At 43.2% G+C, this 18583-nt stretch overlaps 1 protein-coding gene across 1 annotated transcript in view; it reads left to right on the top strand.

Moving 5' to 3' along the window:
* Positions 1 to 256: 256 nt before the first annotated feature.
* Positions 257 to 18583, top strand: part of LOC123991130 (trace amine-associated receptor 13c-like) — a 51810-nt gene continuing 33483 nt past the window's right edge. Inside the window, exon 1 of the mRNA XM_046292398.1 lies at positions 257 to 1206. Coding sequence (XP_046148354.1) covers positions 257 to 1206 — 950 coding nt within the window. The remainder of the gene's footprint in view (positions 1207 to 18583) is intronic.

Genomic DNA, 18583 nt, shown 5'->3' with positions numbered 1-18583 from the left:
ATCTTGTCATAAATTACATCATGCTTTCACAAATGAATTTTTTATCCAACCCCTTGTTTTTCTGTGCTCACTTGCCTATGTTTTTTGTGTGCGTGCGCGTGCGCGTGTGCAGAGAGACTCCGGAGGGTAATGGCTGTCAGTCATTCAGGGATAAATAGAGAGGCAGAGCTCAGAGTTTGTCAGATGGAGGACCTGACAGGGTCACACACAGGACAAAGCAGGATCGGGACCTCAGCATTTTGATCATTTTCTACAAATGGAGGAACATGAAGATGTTCAATATTGTTTTCAAGACAGAAACTCTTCTTGCAGAAAGGCTTTGCTATCGTCATCTATCTATATAACACTGTACATCTTCTTCTCATTGATTTCAGCAGTTACAGTATTTTTGAACGTACTGGTGATCATCTCCATCTCTCACTTCAAGCAGCTCCACACTCCAACCAACCTGCTCATCCTCTCTCTGGCTGTGGCAGATCTCCTGGTGGGACTGATTGTGATACCAGTAACGACTGTAGCATTAATGGAATCATGCTGGGGTTTTGGGGAATATTTCTGTGTGTTTTATTTCTACATCACTTGTTTATGTGCTTCTTTATCTCTGGGCAATTTGGTCTTGATATCTATTGACCGCTATGTTGCTGTGTGTGATCCCTTATTGTACCACTCTAAAATAACAATAACAAGAATGATGTGTTGTATATCCATTACCTGGTGTTTTTATATCATATATGATGCTGCTATTATAAACATATTTGTAAATGTACAGGTACCCAGTCAGTGTTTGAAAGAATGTTTTATTGTTGAAGGGTATATGTGGGGTAATATAATTGACCTTGTAATTACAATGGTTGTCCCGTGCTCTATTATTATAACACTTTATTTGAAAATCTTTGTGGTGGCCAGATCACAGGCCAGAAAGGTATTTTCAAAAGAGGCTGCCAGTGTGTCTGGTGGTAAAACTGTACAGGCAAATAAGTCTGAGAGAAAAGCAACAAAAACTCTGTCTATTGTTGTTATCAACTATCTCATTTGTTGGATTCCAATTCAATTTTATTTATTTTTTCTTTTCATTGACAATGTATCATTATTCATAATCAGTTTTCTTCCACTTGTTAATTCCTTAATTAATCCAATAATTTATGCTTTCTTTTATCCATGGTTCAAAGTGACAGCTAAAATTATTTTAACTCGGGTGAAGTTAAGGTGTTCATAGTTCCTATGTTTTTACTCCCTAGTTTGACATAATTATGTTATACTATTTGTTGTTTTTGTTTCTTTCATGGAACAATATATTGACACTACCTTGCTCTGTGTTCTCATCATAGATACATGTGGTGTTTTTTGAGAATGATTTGGCTGGATTGGATTGGAATGACTTGGAAAAGGCATACGCTTGTTTTATAGAAGACATTGTAGTCATTTTGGGTTGTATATTCCAAATACTAAAGTCTGTGGTTGTTCCATATTATTTAATGATCAATTCTATGCAATTATTCAAAAAGTACATTTTGTGGATGTCTGTAGGTTGGTTAACATCACCCTCTAGTGGCTTAATTGCGACACAGCGCCTTTAACAAGTGGAGTACTGTTTAAATGTACAATACCTCATGATATCAGATAACTTCCAGGTCTAAATCAATGGTCTATTGTATAAGTATTTGATGGTAAAATGTAAGAAGATGCAATTATGGGTAACCCTTTATAATAACATTCAGTAATAAAGCATTTGTAAGGCATTTCCAGTTTGTTCACCATTTATTAATCATTATTCCCACGTTAGTTAAGTGTTACTCAGCTAGGTATTCTCACATTTATAAATTACTACTATATGCAATAATGATTAAACACAATAATGCAGGAGACCACAGCAGACACTTCAATCTCAACATACTGGCTATGAACACTACCACTACTCTCACTACATCGGTGCTGCCAGGTCAGGGGTCACACCAGATCAGCTCTGTCAGATGCTGTTGAGTCTGAATGAATATAGAGATTAGTAAGACTTTATAATAGCACTTTGTAATAAACATTTTATGATGGATTAGCAAATAGTTTATTCATTATTCATTTATCATTACTCTCAGATGTGTTTTAGCAAGCTAGGTATTCCCACATTTATAAACAACTTACATTTACATTACATTTAAGTCATTTAGCAGACGCTCTTATCCAGAGCGACTTACAAATTGGTGCATTCACCTTATGACATCCAGTGGAACAGCCACTTTACAATAGTGCATCTAAATCTTTTAAGGGGGGGGGGTGAGAAGGATTACTTGATCCTATCCTAGGTATTCCTTAAAGAGGTGGGGTTTCAGGTGTCTCCGGAAGGTGGTGATTGACTCCGCTGTCCTGGCGTCGTGAGGGAGTTTGTTCCACCATTGGGGGGGCCAGAGCAGCGAACAGTTTTGACTGGGCTGAGCGGGAACTATACTTCCTCAGTGGTAGGGAGGCGAGCAGGCCTTCTTTAGTATGTAATAATGATTCATAAGATGTTTATTAAATATCCTTATAAACCACTTACTGATCATTAGTCAAGTTGTTTGCTAGTCTCTAATCTAAAGGGAGGACTATTCATACTTTCTTAATACTTTGTAAATGTTTGAACAGTGACCAGATTAATTTATCACAAAAAGATGGACATGCTATTGGTAGACTTTCCAGCAGTACCTGATGCTCCTTACGGTTTCAAAATGACCTAGAACATATCAATGGTTAAACAATAAACACACAACACAGAGGATGTTGAAGGAAATGTATTGAACATTTTATTCCAAAACAGTCACACTGTTGTAGTAGTGTGCTGAAGGATGGTAACATTATTGTCTGTTGGCAGTGACTACCAAAACCAAAGTGTGGATTGCAGTCACTCATGAGAGCAGTTCATAGACTGCTTTCCTTGGTAATAGAACCAATATATGAATACATCATTGAACTGAACATTATGTTTAAATGGTTACCACCTCTAATACACTACAAGTGAAGTTGTCCAAATACATACTACTTTTTCAAATGGGGGGACTAGATACATAAGGTGTTTTTGAAAATTCCCTCAAATAAAAGGTGACATTCTCTAATGTCTCCTCATATGAAACATTTGATCTCAAATCCAAAATGCTGGGGTAAAGAGACTAATTTCTAAATTGTTTTACTGCAGTGTTTTACACCCACTGGGCTCACACTGGTGGAATCAACGTCGTCATGATGAAGTTGCTGGTGTCGTTCAGTTGGGAACGGGCAATATCTGTGGCAGCGGAGCAATGATCCAGTCCTGGCAGAAACATCCTTGAAGTTGATATGGAGGGCCTCACCATGAAGTAGACAGCACTCCACTTCTGTAGAGGGCGTCACCATGAAGTAGACAGCGCTCCTCTTCTGTAGGGGGCGTCACCGTGAAGTAGACAGCACTCCTCTTCTGTAGGGGGCGTCACCATGAAGTAGCACTCCTCTTCTGTTAGCTTCCAGATCTGCCAGTCAACCAGTCTCTTCCAGATCTGCTAGTCAACCAGAATCTTCCAGATCCGCCAGCCAGCCAGGATCTACCGGAGCCTACTACCTGCCTGAGCTTCATCTCAGTACTGGGCTTCCTCTCAGTACTGGGCTTTCTCTCAGTACTGGGCTTTCTCTCAGTACTGGGCTTTCTCTCAGTACCGGGCTTTCTCTCAGTTCCGCGCTGCCCCTCAGTCCCGAGCTGCCTCTCAGTCCCGAGCTGCCCCTCAGTCCCGAGCTGCCCCTCAGTCCCGAGCTGCCCCTCAGTCCCGAGCTGCCCCTCAGTCCCGAGCTGCCCCTCAGTCCCAAGCTGCCCCTCAGTCACGAGCTGCTCCTCAGTTCTGTGGGGTTCTGGGTGAGGACTATTAGGTCATGGTCGGCGGTGAGGGTGGATTATCCCAGGACGCGAAGGGGAGGAACTAGGACATTAATGGAGTGGGGTCCACGTCCCGAGCCGGAACCGCCACCATGGGCAGACGCCCACCCGGACCCTCCCTATGGTTTTGAGGTGCGTCCGGGATTCCGCACCTTAGGGGGGGGTTCTGTCACGCCTTGGTCTTAGTATTTTGTGTTTTCTTTAATTATTTGTTCAGGCCAGGGTGTGACATGGGGTTATTGTATTGTCGTATTGGGGTTTTTGTAGGCATTGGGATTGTGGTTGATTAGGGGTGTGTCTAGTATAGGCTTGGCTGCCTGAGGCGGTTCTCAATCAGAGTCAGGTGATTCTTGTTGTCTCTGATGGGGAACCGTATTTAGGTAGCGTGGGTTTCACTTTGTATTTCTTGGGTGATTGTTCCTGTCTCTGTGTAGTTTCACCAGATAGGCTGTAATTAGGTTTCACGTTCCGTTTTGTTGTTTTGTATTTGTATTCAGTTATTTCATGTACCGCGATTCATTCATTAAAGACATGATTAACCACCACGCTGCATTTCGGTCCGACTCTCTTTCTACAAACGAAGAACGCCGTTAAACTTATACACACAATGTAAGTGGGTGGAATAAGAATATGTACATGTAAATATATGGATGCGCGATGGCCGTCCGGCATAGGCAAGATGCAATAGATGGTATAAAATACAGAATATAGTACATATGAGATGAGTAATGTAGGATATGTAAACATTATTAAAGTGGCATTATTTCAAGTGACTAGTGATACCTATATTAAATCAATTTATTAAAGTGACCAGTGATTTGAGTCTGTATGTTAGCAGCAGCCTCTCTATGTAAGTAAGCATTTCACTGTAAGGTCTACTACACCTGTTGTATTCTGCGCATGCAATAAATAAAATTGGATTTGATTAGACCGTTGCTCCACTCGGAAGCAAATAATCATGTCTAACCTTTAACCTTTTAAAAATAGTTCTCAGGGGGAGCATAATATGATGTCTCTCTCTCTCTCTCTCTCTCTCTCTCTCTCTCTCTCTCTCTCTCTCTCTCTCTCTCTCTCTCTCTCTCTCTCTCTCTCTCTCTCTCTCTCTCTCTCTCTCTTTTTGTGTGGTTGGAGACAGGTGTGCTGGAGTCAGAGCAGATCCCTACCAGCTGCAACCCGTTCCATAAACAGCACCTCTACATATAATCATTCATGCCACCTCCACTCTACCAGATCGTAATCTCTGCTCAGTCAGTTGTTATCCGAGCCTTTTGTCAATTCTCTAGATCCTGTTGCCCTGCTGTGCTTGTTTCCCTGCCTTACACCGTTTTGTCTTCTAATTGCAGTACTGCTCTGTCTCTGGCTCCTGTCTCCCGTACCACATCTCACCACCAACCACCTTGCTCTGGACACCCCGCCAACCCGGATGTCCTAGCCGTGTCTGAATCCTGGCTCAAGAAGGTCAACAAAAATCCTGATATTTCGATCCCTAACTATAACATTTTCCGACAAGATTGAACTGCCAAAGGGGGCAGGTTGCCTGCAGAGATCTGTCAAACTATCCAGGTCTGTACCAAAACAATTCAACCTTCTACTTTTAAAAATCCAACTATCCAGGAACAAGTCTCCCACCGTTGCCGTTTGTTATAGACCCCCTACAGCCCCCAGCTGGGCCTTGGACACCTTACGTAAATTGATTGCCCCCCATCTATCTTCAGAATTCGTACTGTTAGGTGACCTAAACTGGGACATGCTTAAAACCCCGGCCGTCTTACAATCCAAGAGAGATGCCCTCAATCTCAACCTACCAGGTGTTCAACAAGGTTCTCAGTGATCACTGTGTTCAACCAGGATCTCAGTGATCACTGCCTCATTGCCTGCATGAGTAATGGATCCGTGGCCAAACGACCACCCTTCATCACTGTTAAATGCTCCCTAAAACACTTCTGCGAGCAGGCCTTTCTAATCGACCTGGCCCGGGTGTCCTGGAAGGATATTGACCTCATCCCGTCAGTAAAGGATGCCTGGATGCTGTTTAAAAGTGCTTCCCTCACCATCTTAAATAAGCATGCCCATTCAATTGTAGAACTAAGAACATATAGCCCTTGGTTCACCCCAGACTTGACTGCCCTTGACCAGCACAAAAACATCATGTGGCGTTCTGCATTAGCATCGAATAGCCCCAGAGAAAATCAACTTTTCAGGGAAGTCAGGAGCCAATATACCTCGTCAGTTAGGAAAGCTAAGGCTAGCTTTTTCAAACAGAAATTTGCATCCTGTAGCACTAATTCCAAAAGGTTTTGGGACACTGTAAAGTCCATGGAGAATAAGAGCTCTTCCTCCCAGTTGCCCACTGCACTGATGCGAGCAAACACTGTCAACGCCAATAAATCTACGATAATAGATAATTTCAATAATCATTTTTCTAAGGCTGGCCATGCTTTCCACCTGGCTTTCCCGGCCCCCGCCCCCACCTCCTCTTCACCCAAATACAAACAGCAGATGTTTTGAAAGAGCTGCAAAATCTGGATCCCTACAAATCAGCTGGGCTAGACAATCTGGACGAGACAATCTGGACTCTCTCTTTCTAAAATTATCTGCTGAAATTGTTGCAACCCCTATTACTAGCCTGTTCAACCTCTCTTTCTTATCGTCTGAGTTCAACCTCTCTTTCGTATCGTCTGAGATCCCCAAAGATTGGAAAGCTGCCACAGTCATCCCCCTCTTCAAAGGGGGAGACACTCTAGACCCAAACTCTTATAGACCAAAATGCATCCTGCCCTGCCTTTATAAAACCTTCGAAAGCAAAGTTAACAAACAGATCACCGACCAGTGTGTCAAATCAGAGACCTCTGGCAGTCTCTATCGGGGTGCCACAGGGGTCAATTCTCAGGCTGACTTTTTTATGTATACATCAATGATATCACTCTTGCTGGTGATTCTCTGATCCACCTCTACGCAGACGTCACCATTCTGTATACATCTGGCACTGTGCTAATAAACCTGCAAATGAGGTTCAGTGCCATACAACACTTCTTCCGTAGCCACCAACTGCTTTTAAATGCTAGTAAAACTAAGTGCATGCTCTTCAACTGACCGCACCCTCCCACCCGACTAGCATCACTACTCTGGAAGGTTCTGACTTACAACATGTGGACAACTACAAGTACCTAGGTGTCTGGTTTCCTCCTTTCCTGTAAACATACAGGAACTCAAATCCTTCTGTTCACCTGATTTAGAATTCCTCACAATCAAATGTAGACCGCATTATCTTCCAAGAGAATTCTCTTCGATTATAATCACAGCCGTATATATCCCCCCCCAAGCAGACACATCGATGGCTCTGAACGAACTTTATTTAGCTCTTTGCAAACTGGAAAACATTTATCCGGAGGCTGCATTCATTGTAGCTGGGGATTTTAACAAAGCCAATCTGAAAACAAGACTCCCTAAATTTTATCAGCATATCGATTGCGCAACCAGGGGTGGTAAAACCTTGGATCATTGTTACTCTAACTTCCGCGACGCATATAAGGCCCTGCCCCGCCCCCCTTTCGGAAAAGCTGACCACGACTCCATTTTGCTGATCCCTGCCTACAATTAAAACAAGAGGCTCCCACGCTGAGGTCTGTCCAACGCTGGTCAGACCAAGCTGACTCCACACTCCAAGACTGCTTCCATCACGTGGACTGGGACATGTTTCGTATTGCGTCAGATGGGAATATTGACGAATACGCTGATTCGGTGTGCGAGTTCATTAGAACGTGCGTCGAAGATGTCGTTCCCATAGCAACGATAAAAACATTCCCTAACCAGAAACCGTGGATTGATGGCAGCATTCGCGTGAAACTGAAAGCGCGAACCACTGCTTTTAATCAGGGCAAGGTGTCTGGCAACATGACTGAATACAAACAGTGCAGCTATTCCCTCCGTAAGGCTATCAAACAAGCTAAGCGTCAGTACAGAGACAAAGTGGAATCTCAATTCAATGGCTCAGACACAAGAGGCATTTGGCAGGGTCTACAGTCAATCACGGACTACAAGATGAAATCCAGCCCAGTCACGGACCAGGATGTCTTGCTCCCAGGCAGACTAAATAACTTTTTTGCCCGCTTTGAGGACAATACAGTGCCACTGACACGGCCTGCAACGGAAACATGCGGTCTCTCCTTCACTGCAGCCGAGGTGAGTAAGACATTTAAACGTGTTAACCCTCGCAAGGCTGCAGGCCCAGACGGCATCCCCAGCCGCGCCCTCAGAGCATGCGCAGACCAGCTGGCCGGTGTGTTTACGGACATATTCAATCAATCCCTATACCAGTCTGCTGTTCCCACATGCTTCAAAAGGGCCACCATTGTTCCTGTTCCCAAGAAAGCTAAGGTAACTGAGCTAAACGACTACCGCCCCGTAGCACTCACTTCCGTCATCATGAAGTGCTTTGAGAGACTAGTCAAGGACCATATCACCTCCACCCTACCTGACACCCTAGACCCACTCCAATTTGCTTACCGCCCAAATAGGTCCACAGACGATGCAATCTCAACCACACTGCACACTGCCCTAACCCACCTGGACAAGAGGAATACCTATGTGAGAATGCTGTTCATCGACTACAGCTCGGCATTCAACACCATAGTACCCTCCAAGCTCGTCATCAAGCTCGAGACCCTGGGTCTCGACCCCGCCCTGTGCAACTGGGTACTGGACTTCCTGACGGGCCGCCCCAGGTGGTGAGGGTAGGCAACAACATCTCCTCCCCGCTGATCCTCAACACGGGGGCCCCACAAGGGTGCGTTCTGAGCCCTCTCCTGTACTCCCTGTTCACCCACGACTGCGTGGCCACGCACGCCTCCAACTCAATCATCAAGTTTGCGGACGACACAACAGTGGTAGGCTTGATTACCAACAACGACGAGACGGCCTACAGGGAGGAGGTGAGGGCCCTCGGAGTGTGGTGTCAGGAAAATAACCTCACACTCAACGTCAACAAAACTATGGAGATGATTGTGGACTTCAGGAAACAGCAGAGGGAACACCCCCCTATCCACATCGATGGAACAGTAGTGGAGAGGGTAGCTAGTTTTAAGTTCCTCGGCATACACATCACAGACAAACTGAATTGGTCCACTCACACTGACAGCGTCGTGAAGAAGGCGCAGCAGCGCCTATTCAACCTCAGGAGGCTGAAGAAATTCGGCTTGTCACCAAAAGCACTCACAAACTTCTACAGATGCACAATCGAGAGCATCCTGGCGGGCTGTATCACCGCCTGGTACGGCAACTGCTCCTCCCTCAACCTTAAGGCTCTCCAGAGGGTAGTGAGGACTGCACAACACATCACCGGGGGCAAACTACCTGCCCTCCAGGACACCTACACCACCCGTTGTTACAGGAAGGCCATAAAGATCATCAAGGACATCAACCACCCGAACCACTGCCTGTTCACCCCGCTATCATCCAGAAGGCGAGGTCAGTACAGGTGCATCAAAGCTGGGACCGAGAGACTGAAAAACAGCTTCTATCTCAAGGCCATCAGACTGTTAAACAGCCACCACTAACACTGAGTGGCTGCTGCCAACACACTGTCATTGACACTGACCCAACTCCAGCCATTTTAATAATGGGAATTGATGGGAAATTATGTAAATATATCACTAGCCACTTTAAACAATGCTACCTTATATAATGTTACTTACCCTACATTATTCATCTCATATGCATATGTATATACTGTACTCTACATCATCGACTGCATCCTTATGTAACACATGTATCACTAGCCACTTTAACTATGCCACTTTGTTTACTTTGTCTACACACTCATCTCATATGTATATACTGTACTCGATACCATCTACTGTATGCTGCTCTGTACCATCACTCATTCATATATCCTTATGTACATATTCTTTATCCCCTTACACTGTGTATAAGACAGTAGTTTTGGAATTGTTAGTTAGATTACTTGTTGGTTATCACTGCATTGTCGGAACTAGAAGCACAAGCATTTCGCTACACTCGCATTAACATCTGCTAACCATGTGTATGTGACAAATAACATTTGATTTGATTTGATTTGGTTAAACTGTAAACTCTCCCTCCAGACTCACATTAAGCATCTCCAATCCAAAATTAAATCTATAATCGGCTTCCAATTTCGCAACAAAGCCTCCTTCACTCATACTGCCAAACATACACTCGTAAAACTGACTATCCTACCAATCCTTGACTTTGGCGATCTCATTTACAAAATAGCCTCCAACACTCTACTCAGCAAACTGGATGTATTCTATCACAGTGCCATCTGTTTTGTCACCCCCCACTGCGACCTGTATGCTCTCGTTGGCTGGCCATCACTACATATTCATTGCCAAACCAACTGGCTTCAGGTCATCTATAAGTCTTTGCTAGGTAAAGCCCTGCGTTATCTCAGCTCCCTGGTCACCATAGCAACACCCACCCATAGCACGCGCTCCAGCAGGGATATTTCACTGGTCATCCCCAAAGCCAACACTTGCTTTGGCCGCCTTTCCTTCCAGTTATCTGCTGCCAATGACTGGAATTAATGGCAAAAATCACTGAAGCTGGAGTCTTATAACTCACTCTGTAACTTTAAGCACCTAACTACCTCATCTCCATATTGTTATTTCTCCTCTTGCTCTTTTGCACCCCCATTATCTCTCCTTGCAAATCATCATCATGCCAAGTCAACAAACAGATTACCGACCATTTCGAATCTCACCATACCTTCTCTGCTATGCAATCTGGTTTCAGAGCTGGTCATGGGTGCACCTCAGCCACGCTCAAGGTCCTAAACGATATCTTAACCGGCATCGGTAAGAAACATTACTGTGCAGCCGTGTTCATTGATCTGGCCAAGGCTTTCGACTCTGTCAATCACCACATACTCATCGGCAGACTCGACAGCCTTGGTTTCTCAAATGATTACCTCGCCTGGTTCACCAACTACTTCTCTGATAGAGTTCAGTGTGTCAAATCGGACCTCTGGCCTCTAATTGCTCTTAAATACAAGTAAAACTAAATGCAAGCTCTTCAACCTATCGCTACCCGCACCTGCCCGCCTGTCCAACATCACTACTCTGGACGGCTCTGACTTAGAATACCTGGACAACTACAAATACTTAGGTGTCTGGTTAGACTGTGAACTCTCCTTCCAGACCTATATCAAATATCTCCAATCCAAAGTTAAATCTAGAATTGGCTTCCTATTTCGCAACAAAGCATCCTTCACTCATGCTGCCAAACATACCCTTGTAAAACTGACCATCCTACTAATCCTCGACTTTGGCGATGTCATTTACAAAATAGCCTCCAATACCCTACTCAACAAATTGGATGCAGTCTATCACAGTGCAATCCGTTTTGTCACAAAAGCCCCATATACTACCCACCATTGCGACCGGTACGCTCTCGTTGGCTGGCACTCGCTTCATACTCGTCGCCAAACCCAGTGGCTCCATGTCATCTACAAGACCCTGCTAGGTAAAGTCCCCCCTTATCCCAGCTCACTGGTCACCATAGCATCTCCCACCTGTAGCACACGCTCCAGCAGGTATATCTCTCTAGTCACCCCCAAAAACAATTCTTTCTTTGGCCGCCTCTCCATCCAGTTCTCTGCTGCCAATGACTGGAACGAACTACAAAAATCTCTGAAACTGGAAACACTTATCTCCCTCACTAGCTTTAAGCACCAACTGTCAGAGCAGCTCACAGATTACTGCACCTGTACATAGCCCACCTATATTTTAGCCCAAACAACTACCTCTTTCCCCACTGTATTTAATTTATTTATTTATTTTGCTCCTTTGCACCCCATTATTTTTATTACTACTTTACACATTCTTTGTAGTGGCTTCCTTTCGTCTTTACCATAGCCACTGCCCAAGCCTGAAGCGGGGTTGTTTGGTACGCATACAGTCCACACTCAAGGTTTCCAAACGGCCAAACATTCAATGACATCCAGGGATATGGTGCAACAAAAATGTTTATTCTTCTTATATCTAACAAATAAATGAGTCTCCAATCAACTTAAAGCACAAAATACTTGATATGGAAAATACATATTATGACCTGTATGTCTGTATGGTCAAAAAAACTATACCGCTCCCGCATCTAGCAAGGACTCCCTCTCCCGAAGGCCCAACTTCCTGCCTTTATCCTAACACACTTACCACAATACAATGAATAGGCAAGAGGGGGGGCAAAAACTAAGTTACACTAACAACAAATGAATATATCTCAATCGGGTAAATATATATCATAAAGGTACGTACCTAATATTTCATCATTTACATTAATATTTAATATATTTACACAAATATACATGGAGCTCCATATGTTAGGTCTTTTATACAAATATGTCCAAATCGGCTCTAACATTCTTCCATACCTTAACCTCTTGCTCCTACCTGACACGCAGGCGTCCCATCTAGACATCTGGAAATGCAAATGCACTACGCTAAATGCTAATAGTACTAGTTAAAACTCAAACGTTCATTAAAATACACATGCATGCATTGAATTAAAGCTACACTTGTTGTGAATCCAGGCAAAAAGTCAGATTTTTCAAAATGCTTTTCCGCGAAAGCATGAGAAGCTATTATCTGATAGCATGTAACACCCCAAAAGACCCGCAGGGGACGTAAACAAAATAATTAGCATAGTCGTCACTACACAAACCGCACAAATAAAATATAAAACATTCATTACCTTTGACCATCTTCTTTGTTGGCACTCCTAGATGTCCCATAATAACTATTGTGTCTTTTTGTCGATTAAATCGGTCCATATATAGCCTAGATAGATCTATGAAGACTGTGTGATAAACAAAAAAAAATAGCGTCTTATAACGTAACGTCATTTTTTTTAATTAAAAAAGTTGACGATAAACTTTCACAAAACACTTCGAAATACTTTTGTAATGCAACTTATTAGGTATTAGTAAACGTTAATAAGCGATCAAATTGATCACGAGGCGAAGTATATTCTTTAGCTGTCCGTCTGGAAATAATGTCTGGGTAAATCTCAACCAAAATATCCGGTCGGAGGCTTGAACAAATGGCTTGTCTCTTCTTCGTTTGACCAAGAAACAAAGCCTAGGCAAATGACAAGACTGTTGACATCGTGTGGAAGCTGTAGGTATTGCAACCTCAGCCCCAATTATTGTGGTTCGCCTTTATCAATGGGTTGAAGTGGCGGATGGATATATATTTCCATTTTCAGTGATCAGATTTTCCTGCGCTTTTCGATGAAACGCACGTTCTGTTATAGTCACAGCCGTGATTTAACCCATTTTATAAACGTCTGAGTGTTTTCTATCCACACATACTAATCATATGCATATACTATATTCCTGGCATGAGCAGCAGGGTGCTGAAATGTTGCGCGATTTTTAACAGAATGTTCGAAGAAGTAGGGGGTAGGAGTAACAGGTTAAGGAAAGATTTCGGCAGTTGCTGTATGGTTAGTGAGAAAGTCCATATTGCAAATGTACGGTCCCTTACTAGACGTCCAAAATCGTTTGTAAAATTTGAGGATGGCGTCGGGCCGAGCGGCAGGGCCGGACCTACCAGGAAGTCATCAAATGAACTTTGACGGACATTCGGTTTCCGTTTTACAAAAATAATAAGATTTTGGTCATTTTTCCACTGTCCCGGAATATCCCACAAGAGGGCATAAGCAATCATATTGCTATTGGACAAAACATCACGATTCACGACGGGGCCTTATCTCGAAAACTGAAAATATTTCGAAGCCGAAACTCGGTGAGCGTAGGTTTGGCATAATGGGCAGTTGGCCCCGAGCAAGATGGCGTCTAGGCCTCAACGGTTTTTGTTTATGGCCATTTATCTGGGATTTAAGGTCCAAAATGAAAATAGAGAAATTATTTTTCCACTTCACGTCAAAGTAAAGGAGACTCCGGTGTCAATAAAAAAAGAACCAGCCATGTATCTATCGTCATTTAAGAGAAATTGTACGATGACAGATTGGTGATGTTCACAGATAGGTGTTTTTTTCCCAACGGTTACAGATCCAGTTGCGGGGTGTTCTTACAAATCTTTTTAAAGTGTGCTGCGGAGCTCTGCGAGATTTCTGTGATTTTCTATGATTTTCTGAAATAACACACACTCACTAAACCCTCTGTAAATGACTCAGTTCTTAACGTAAAGACTTAAAACTCAGGATTCTGTAAAGGTATACCCCAATCAGGATATGAGTTTATTTATAGCTTCCTGTGCCAACCGGAAGTGCCTTAAATGGTGTCACAGTGGCAGTTTCCAAGGGTTAAAAAGGTCAGATCTTTTCAAAACTTCATATGTGTGATTAGGCAACCCCCATAAACTGTAAGTCAGTCATTTCTCCCAACAGATGTCAAAGAAAAGCTCTCTCTCACACACACACAGAAACACACACACAGCAAGGATGGAGTGACAAAGTGCGGTGCTTAAAGACACACAAAGCCTACAATGGCATTTCCATATTCTCTAGGCCGTGCCAAGTTCAACGAGATGCCCCGCTTGACCGTAGCTCGCTCGGTCTAAGCACAGCGACCATTAGAAAAGTAGGCCCAAAATGAAGGCTGGCCCTCAATGTCATTAGCTTTTGGGTGACAGTGAGAGAACTGTTAGGGTGAGAAGCATAATTCGACCTCAGGTACGTTCCTAAGGTCCTCCCGATCCGTGCAAGCCTAACCTTGACCATGTGGCATTAACCCTTAATAGTTAAAAGAAGGTGTTTACTTCAAAGAGTTTGCATTGACTTCTCTCACTATAGGAATACATTGCATGCACCCCTAAATTCAACCTGAAGCCTATATGGGTAATGAATGCCGTATGATCCTGTCTTTGGTAACAGTCCATCAGGCCAGTATGAGGTCTACCTGTGTTGATTCTAAGCTTCCTGGACCAACCGGAAGTGGTTAAAATCACCCTAAAAGTGTATATCCATACCCTGCCTGCAGTTTGATAGACATAGTGCATTCAACCCTGTGTAAATCAGTCAATTCTAAACGTAAAGACTTAAAACTCAGGATTCTGTAACAGCATACCCCATTGAGGATATGTGTTGACTTATAGCTTCCTGTGCCAACCGGAAGTGCCATAATTGGTGTCTCTTGGGCTGTTTCGAGGGGTTAAAAAAGTCAGATCTGTCCAAAACGTCATATGTGTGATTAGGCAACCCCCATGAACTGTAAATCAGTCATTTTTCCCATAAAATTTCAAAGGAAAACTAAATCACACATACACACAACTTGGAAGGAGGGACGTATTGGGGTGCGTAGAGACTGACAGTGGCTCCAATAGTTAGCTTTGTTCGAGCTAAAAAAGAACCGTCAGACCTAGAGTTCCGAAACTTTAGAATCCTGTTCTAGACCTCAGGTCGATAGTGCGTGGTGAGTTAAGTGGCTCTAGAAGGTTCTCGGACCGAGAAACAGCCTCATACATTTGCAATGACTTCAATTCATTTTGACCATTACGAAAATGACGACATTTAGAAAAGTCTCAGAGACACAAGACTAGGTGCATTGAAACCGGTTCGGCCCATAGAGACGGACCCCAACGTTCCTGTCTGATAGCTCATTCAAGGACCCCATAGCAAGGCATGGAAAAAAGTGGATTTTCAGCACCAATTAGGGTTTTATTCGGGCACCGAAGGACCTATCGAGCCGAAACTCGGGATTCCGGATCGCCTCACATAGGCCTTCACATAATGTCCGACCTGGACCCGCAGCTAGAACGTAACTATGTGTTTTACGTTTTTATTATGTTTTAAACTAAAGGCGCTGTGAATTATGGGCCTGCTCTGACATATGTGATAGTTGGCTTCTAAATGAGTTGGAAAAAGTGGTTTTGGTGTCAATTGGTATCAGTTTGGTGTCAGAATGACATCTAATTGACTCATGGACACTGACTTGCTAGTTGACTTTTGTACATTAGCAATATGTTTAAACGGAGAGGGACCCTCACCAAAATGGCATTCTGAAATCAACACAAAAAATGTCATCACCATAGTCTCCAGACTGTGCCGACTTCAACGAGACGCCCCGCTTGACCGTAGCTCGCTCTGAGTGCAGTGACCTTGAAAAAAAGCAGAACCAAAATGAAGCCTGGCCCTCAATGTAATTTGCTTTTGGGTGACAGTGAGAGAACCGTTAGGGTGAGAAGCACAATTCAACCTCAGGTACGTTCCTAACGTCCTCCCGATCCTTGCAAGCCTAACCTTGACTGTGTGGCATTAACCATTAACAGTTAAAAGAAGGTGTTTACTTCCAACAGTTTGCATTGACTTCTCTCCCCATAGGAATACATAGCCTGCACCTCTAAATTCAACCTGAAGCCTATGTGGGTTATGAATGCCTTATGAATCTGTCTTCTATGACAGTCCATCAGACCACTATGAGGTCTACCTGTGTCGATTCTAAGCTTCCTGGAGCAACCGGACGTGGTTAAATTGACCCAAAATGTGTTTTGATGTACATAACCTTCAAAGGTGAAAATGACTACATTCAATCCTGTGTAGATCGTAGATCAGTTAATTCTTAACTTAAAGACTTAAAACTCAGGATTCTGTAAGTTTCTATGTCAATCAAGACATGTGTTTACTTATAGCTTCCTGTGCCAACCGGAAGTGCCTTTAATTGGGTCACACTGTCTGTTTTGAAGGGTTAGAAAAGTCACATCTCTCTAAAACTTCATATGTGTGACTAGGTAACCCTCCTAAACTGTAAATCAGTCATTTCTCCCAGCAGATGTCAAAGAAAAGCTCTCACACGCACACACAGCAAGGATGGAGTGATAAAGTGCGGTTCTCAAAGACACAGAGAGCAGGCAATGGCATAAACATAATCTCTAGGCCGTGCCGAGTTCAACGAGATATCCCGCTTGACCGTAGCTCGCTCGGTCTAAGCGCAGCGACCATTAGAATAGTAGGCCCAAAATAAAGCCTGCCCCACAACGTCATTTGCTTTTGGGTGACATAGAGAGAACCATTAGGGTGAGAAGCACAATTCGACCTCAGGTACATTCCTAAGGTCCTCCCGATCCGCGCAAGCCTAACCTTGACCATGTGGCATTAACCCTTAATAGTTAAAAGAAGGTGTTTACTTCAAAGAGTTTGCATTGACTTCTCTCACTATAGGAATACATTGCATGCACCCCTAAATTCAACCTGAAGCCTATATGGGTAATGAATGCCGTATGATCCTGTCTTTGGTAACAGTCCATCAGGCCAGTATGAGGTCTACCTGTGTTGATTCTAAGCTTCCTGGACCAACCGGAAGTGGTTAAAATCACCCTAAAAGTGTATATCCATACCCTGCCTGCAGTTTGATAGACATAGTGCATTCAACCCTGTGTAAATCAGTCAATTCTAAACGTAAAGACTTAAAACTCAGGATTCTGTAACAGCATACCCCAATGAGGATATGTGTTGACTTATAGCTTCCTGTGCCAACAGGAAGTGCCATAATTGGTGTCTCTTGGGCTGTTTTGAGGGGTTAAAACAGTCAGATCTTTCCAAAACTTCATATATGTGATTAGGCAACCCCCATGAACTGTAAATAAGTCATTTTTCCCATAAAATTGCAAAGGAAAACTAAATCACACAGACACACAACTTGTAAGGAAGGACGTATTGGGGTGCATAGAGACTGACAGTGTCTGCAATAGTTAGCTTTGTTCGAGCTAAAAAAGAACCGTCAGACCTAGAGTTCCGAAACTTTAGAATCCAGTTCTAGACCTCAGGTCGATAGTGCGTGGTGAGTTACGTGGCTCTAGACGGTTCTCGGACCGTCTAGAGTCATGGAAAAAAGTGGATTTTCAGCACCAATTAGGGTTTTGCTCGGACACCAAATGACCGATCGAGCCCAAACTTGGGATTCGGGGTCGCCTCAGCTAGGCCTACACGTAACATAAGAAATGGACCCGCAGCTAGAATGTAACTACGTGTTTTATGTTTTTTTTATGGTTTGAACCGAAGGCGTTGCGAATTTTGGGCCAGCTCTGAAGTATGTCATAGTTAGCTACTAAACGAGTTGGAAAAAGTGGGTTTGGTGTCAGTTTGTATCAGTTTGGTGTCAGAATGATATCTAATTAACTGATGGACGGTGACTTGCTGGTGACTCTTATCCAGTTGCAATATGTTTAACCAGAAGGGGGTTATGGTTCCCATTTGGGAACGAACCCTCCCACGTTCACCTGGAACGTGGCGCAATGGAACGCAAAAAATATTCTTAGAAATATTTAACCTCCACACATTAACAAGTCCAATAGCTCAAATGAAAGATAAACACCTTGTTCATCTACCCAGCAAGTCAGATTTCTAAAATGTTTTACGGCGAAAACATACCAAATATTTATGTCAAACCACCACCAAAGACACAGCTAATTTGAATAGCCAAGTTGAACAAAATATGCAATCAACAAACGCAGGATTAAAAGAAAAATAATTCACTAACCTTTTGAAAATCTTCATCAGATGACAGAAATATAACATGTTACACAGTACATTTATGTTTTTTTCAATAATATGCCATTTATATCCATAAATCTCTGTTTACAATGACGCCATGTTCAAAAAATGCTACTCAAATGTCCGGAGAAATGATGATAGCTCCGTCAGATAACGTCAGATAACAAGCAATACACATCATAAACTTTAACTAAATATACATGTTCTACACGTAGATAGAAAGAT

The sequence above is a fragment of the Oncorhynchus gorbuscha genome, linkage group LG01, assembly GCF_021184085.1.
Source record: "Oncorhynchus gorbuscha isolate QuinsamMale2020 ecotype Even-year linkage group LG01, OgorEven_v1.0, whole genome shotgun sequence".
NCBI classification, from domain to species: Eukaryota; Metazoa; Chordata; class Actinopteri; order Salmoniformes; family Salmonidae; genus Oncorhynchus; species Oncorhynchus gorbuscha.
Note: the sequence above shows the minus strand (reverse complement) of the source record. Positions and strands in the feature narration are given on the sequence as shown.